General features: G+C 51.4%; 1 protein-coding gene across 1 annotated transcript; it reads left to right on the top strand.

The window, feature by feature from the left end:
- The first annotated feature begins 1,294 nt into the window (after positions 1–1,294).
- NPPA (natriuretic peptide A) lies at positions 1,295–2,677 on the top strand. The gene is given in 3 exon segments (NM_001082501.2): positions 1,295–1,417; positions 1,517–1,843; positions 2,367–2,677. Coding segments are annotated over 3 exon segments (462 nt in total). The 3' UTR covers positions 2,379–2,677.
- The last annotated feature ends 1,923 nt before the right edge of the window (positions 2,678–4,600 follow it).

Below are 4,600 nucleotides of genomic sequence, written 5' to 3' on the forward strand. Positions count from 1 at the left end.
TCTCCTGAGCCTCAGGACAACCTTGAGAGGTGGGCGGGGCACGTTTTCACATTTTCCTCATTTTACAGATGAGGAAACTAAGGCCCCAGGCAGCTTGGTTTGCTTGGGGTTACCATGCAGGTCTCTCATCCCTTCAAACGGAGTGTCTTCTCCCCGGCGGACGCTGTGCTGAATAGTGCGTGAAGGCTGAGTTCAGTGCTTAGCGAACGGAGGCCACTCGTTCAATGTGGCCTCGCTGCCTGTTACTTCTCTTTTGGGGACCAGGAAAATGGAGACATTAAGGGGAACCATTTGTGCCACATTCGCCTCCCACCTCACTCCATCAGCCAACTGGCCGTGGGAGCTTTCCTGGGAAGGGTGGGGGCATCACAAGCTTCGGACTCAGAGCCTGAACTTCCATAAGCAACAAGTTGAAGAAATGAAAATGTCGCATCCTGTCAGCGCCCACCTCCCTCAACACCTTGGAGGGCGGCCCTGGGGAGGGGGGCCGAAGGAGGAGGAGCTCTGCAGAGGAACGATTGTGCTCCCAAAACTTTCCTTGGCGCTTATATTTAGGAGCTGAATTCTTGGGTCATTCATCACTTTTGGTTCCAGGCTGACTCAGTACTCGAAAAACTAACGCCCTCTTCACCTGACCACAGAGGGCGACTGCCAGGAGCGAGGCCAGCTTGGTGTAGAGAGAGTCAGATGTGAGGCCAGCTCGAGCATCTGGACTAATTTGTCCCGAGCTGCCGGCTGCCTGCCATTTCCTCCTCTCCCACCCTTATTTGGAGGCCCTGACAGCTGAGCCACAAACCAACGGGGGAGCTGGGCGCCGGCCAACCGCCACCCTCTGCTTCGGCCAACCGTCACCCTCTGCTTCCCTGCATGAGTTCCGTTGCCGAGGAGAAAGGAGCCCGAGGCATCGCTGTGAGATAACCAAGGACTCTTTTTTGCTCTTCTCACACCTTTGAAGTGGGAACCTCTTGAGGCAAATCAACAAGAATGTGGCTCTTGCAGCCGAGGGTCCCGGAGGTTGTTGGGGCTGCTCAAGGCGGAGGGGCTGTGACAAGTTCCGCTGGACTGATAACTTTAAAAGGGCATCTTCTGCTGGCTCCTCACTCAGCTGCTTTATCGCTGCAAGTGACAGAATGGGGAGGGTTCCATCCCTCTTGCGTTCTCGGAGAGCTGGGGGGCTATAAAAAGAGGAGGCGCAGGGCAGCTGGGAGACAGAGACAGACGAACGCCAAGAGAGGGAAACCAGGGAGGAGAGGGAAGAGGCAGCAAGCACCAGACCTCCTTGACCGACGCCAGCATGGGCTCCTTCTCCACCATCATGGCGAGCTTCCTCCTCTTTCTGGCATTTCAGCTCCAAGGGCAAACCAGAGCTAACCCCGTGTATGGCTCTGTGTCCAACGGAGACCTGATGGATTTCAAGGTAGGGCTGGGAAAGAGGGCAGGCTGGGACCAGCGGGCTTTATGACACTGGGCTGGTTAGTGAGACCTCTCCCTTTCCTTGTGTTTTCCTTTTGTAAAGAATTTGCTGGATCGTTTGGAGGACAAGATGCCTTTAGAAGATGAGGTGATGCCCCCACAAGTACTAAGTGATCAGAGTGAGGAAGAGAGGGCAGCTCTCAGCCCCCTCCCTGAGGTGCCTCCCTGGACCGGGGAGGTCAATCCAGCCCAGAGAGATGGGGGTGCCCTTGGGCGGGGCTCCTGGGACTCCTCCGACAGATCTGCCCTCCTGAAAAGCAAGCTGAGGGCACTGCTCGCTGCTCCTCGGAGCCTACGGAGGTCCAGCTGCTTCGGGGGCAGGATGGACAGGATTGGAGCCCAGAGTGGACTGGGCTGCAACAGCTTCCGGGTAAGAGGAGCTGGGGATGGAGTGGGGTGGGGAGGAAGGAAGTTGTGGTTTTGTTGAGGCTGAAACCTTGTCAAAGAATACCACCAGGGGACGCCTTCTGCAGGAAGGGACCAAAGGGACCAGCATAGCAGCTTACTCTCTTTGAAATTTCTGCCCCAACTTGATGGGTGCGCCATGAGTCTTGGGACAATGACATTATCCTCAGCTACAGGCTACTGAGAAAATGCTAAGAATAAAAAGTTATGCCATGAGCACTGGGAACTTCAAATGTTCACAGGGCTAGTCGCCTTCCTACTGCTGATTGGCAGTTGATGTTCCTCTCCGGATTCTAAACGTCAGATCCCAAAGCATTTAAATTGATGAAGGTTGATCTTTGAGCTTCTAAGGAGCAACTTGTGTACCAGTTACTCAGGGGGTTGTCAGGCTGGAGTAGGGGCTGTGGGAAGTGAGCACAGTCCTATGAAGTTGACTTTTCCAGTACAGCCAGGTCACCAAGTCAAACATGTCTGTGTTCTCTTTGTAGTACCGAAGATAACAGCCAGGGAGGACAAGGACAAGGCCAGGCCCTGGGCAGACTGCGAGAGACCCTATCCCCTGGGGTCTCTCACTCAACTTTGTTCCATCTCATTGCTCTCAAGCTGAGTGGTGACGAGCACTCTATCCAAGCTGCAGCCTCCTGTCAACATTTCTCACATTTTATTCTAAATGTAGATAAAGTGGCTTAATTGTGGCTTCCCCAGCTCTCCCATCCCATGCATTAAATTTTAGGGTAGACCCTCACCCATTACTGAAAGCGGTTTGAAAAATGAATAAACTTCAGCACCACGGACAGAAGCCGAAGGCTCGGGTTGGAGTCCTTTCTTTTGCTTCCCGGGGAAGAGAATTCAGCCTGATTTTCATTTTACCTATTGTCCGAGAGAAGAATGTTCACTTTCTTTCTTTCTCCTTATTAAAAACAATAAAATTTATTTTTTGGAGTTTTGGGTTCCCAGAAAAATTAAGCAGAAAGTACATAGCTTTCCCATAAACTCCCTGCCCCCAACACGCGCACAGCCTCCCCACCATCAACATCCCCGGCAGACGACACATTTGTTACAGTCTATGAACCTGTAGGGGTGCATCATCGTTGCCCAAAGTCCGTCTTCACCCTGGGGCTCACTCTCGGCGCTGTACGTCCCATGGGTTTGGACAAATTCTTCCTCCTTTCATTCCTCCCTCCTTCCTTTTTTGGGGCTGCGGGTGGGGCTCACACTGCAGCTCTCCATCTGCTCTGACTCTCCCTCCAGCCTCGTCACGGATCCTAAAAAAGCCCCAGGAGACCGAAAGGGCATTATTTTTATTCAGATTTGCTCACGTTCAGGGCACTTATTTATTGAAAAGAAAACTTACAAACATCTGGGGTTTTTTTTCCTCTGGTTATAGCTAATGTAGCTTGTACTCAATAGGCAATCTTTACACACCTAGTATTTTTCAGCTTCAGGTTTTATTTTAGAAGCAATTTATAAAATGAGGACACTAACAAAATTTCCTCTGACATATTTAGAGAGAGTTTGCTGCTGAAACTGAGTGAATCACACGTTTGGTTTTAAGAAGGGTAGGCAGAATATTTGGGGTTAAAAGCTGAGCAAAGTGAAGACACAGATGTTGGCTATGCTGACAAACTCCAAGTTTATGTGCCTTTGGGGCACTAATGCAAGTTTTAAAAAGACACCAGCTTCCTCTCATTCACGTCCAAGGTGCCTGACGTGTCAATTTTATCGCGGTGAGAGCCAGTGGAGAAGATGCGGTTTCTCTGCGTCAGCTTCTGAAAAGGTTGCTGCCCTAAGCAGAAACTACCAGGCACTAAGCTCATCCATCACAGGGAGCGGTACCCTGACCTATCTTCCCCCTCACACACCTCTCTCTCCCTATCAGACTCTATGATGCTCCTCCACCACGCCCGCACCTGCCTGCTCACTTCTCCGTCTTTATTTATGCCGTTCCTTCCACCTGGAATGCCCTTTATCCGGTGCTACTGAGAACATTCTACTCATTCCTCAAGGCTCATTGAGAATGCCACTTCTTCCCAAAGCCCTCCCTGATACCACGTGCCCGGTGCAAACTCAGCTCTTCACCAGCAGCCTTCTGTATGTAACTATTCTGACACAATTCGCGCTGGTATGCGGTTGTGTCTGTGTCCCCAGACTGCAAGCTCCTTGAGGGAAACACCCCCTCAGCACCCCTGCAGCACAAGGCACAGTCAATGCTTTATAAATGTTGGTCAAATTGTCTTGGTCTTGTACAGAAACTGAAGAAAGTGGTAGTAACGTAGCAATTTGCTCCTTGTAGAGGGGAGGGGAGGCCAGGAGTGAACTGACGTTTAGGGAGTGGAGGTGGGGAGGAACTCTGATCTAACGACCTCAATGGAAATGTTCCTACGTGGACTTCAAACGCAGAAGGGTGGAAAACCAAGAAGCAGAGAAGGGCCAACAAGGACAAGGGTCGAGAGACAGGAAGAAGCTTCCTGAGGCCCAGCTCTGGGGGAGTGGGAGTTGCTAGGAAGGGAAGACCCCTCAACCTGGCACACTCCTGCCTTGTCACTATCACACAGTGGGTTCTCACTGCATGGAATCGACTGAAAGAGCCAAATACACACAAAATGCCCCTGGGACTTGGAGAAGACTTGGGGTTCAGGGAGGGGCCGGAATTGACTGAGACCATTTCTACCAGCAACTTGAAGCAGATCAACTAGAGACACAGAAAGTCCCATTTCTGGCA

The sequence above is a fragment of the Equus caballus genome, chromosome 2 (genome assembly GCF_041296265.1).
Source record: "Equus caballus isolate H_3958 breed thoroughbred chromosome 2, TB-T2T, whole genome shotgun sequence".
NCBI lineage: Eukaryota > Metazoa > Chordata > Mammalia > Perissodactyla > Equidae > Equus > Equus caballus.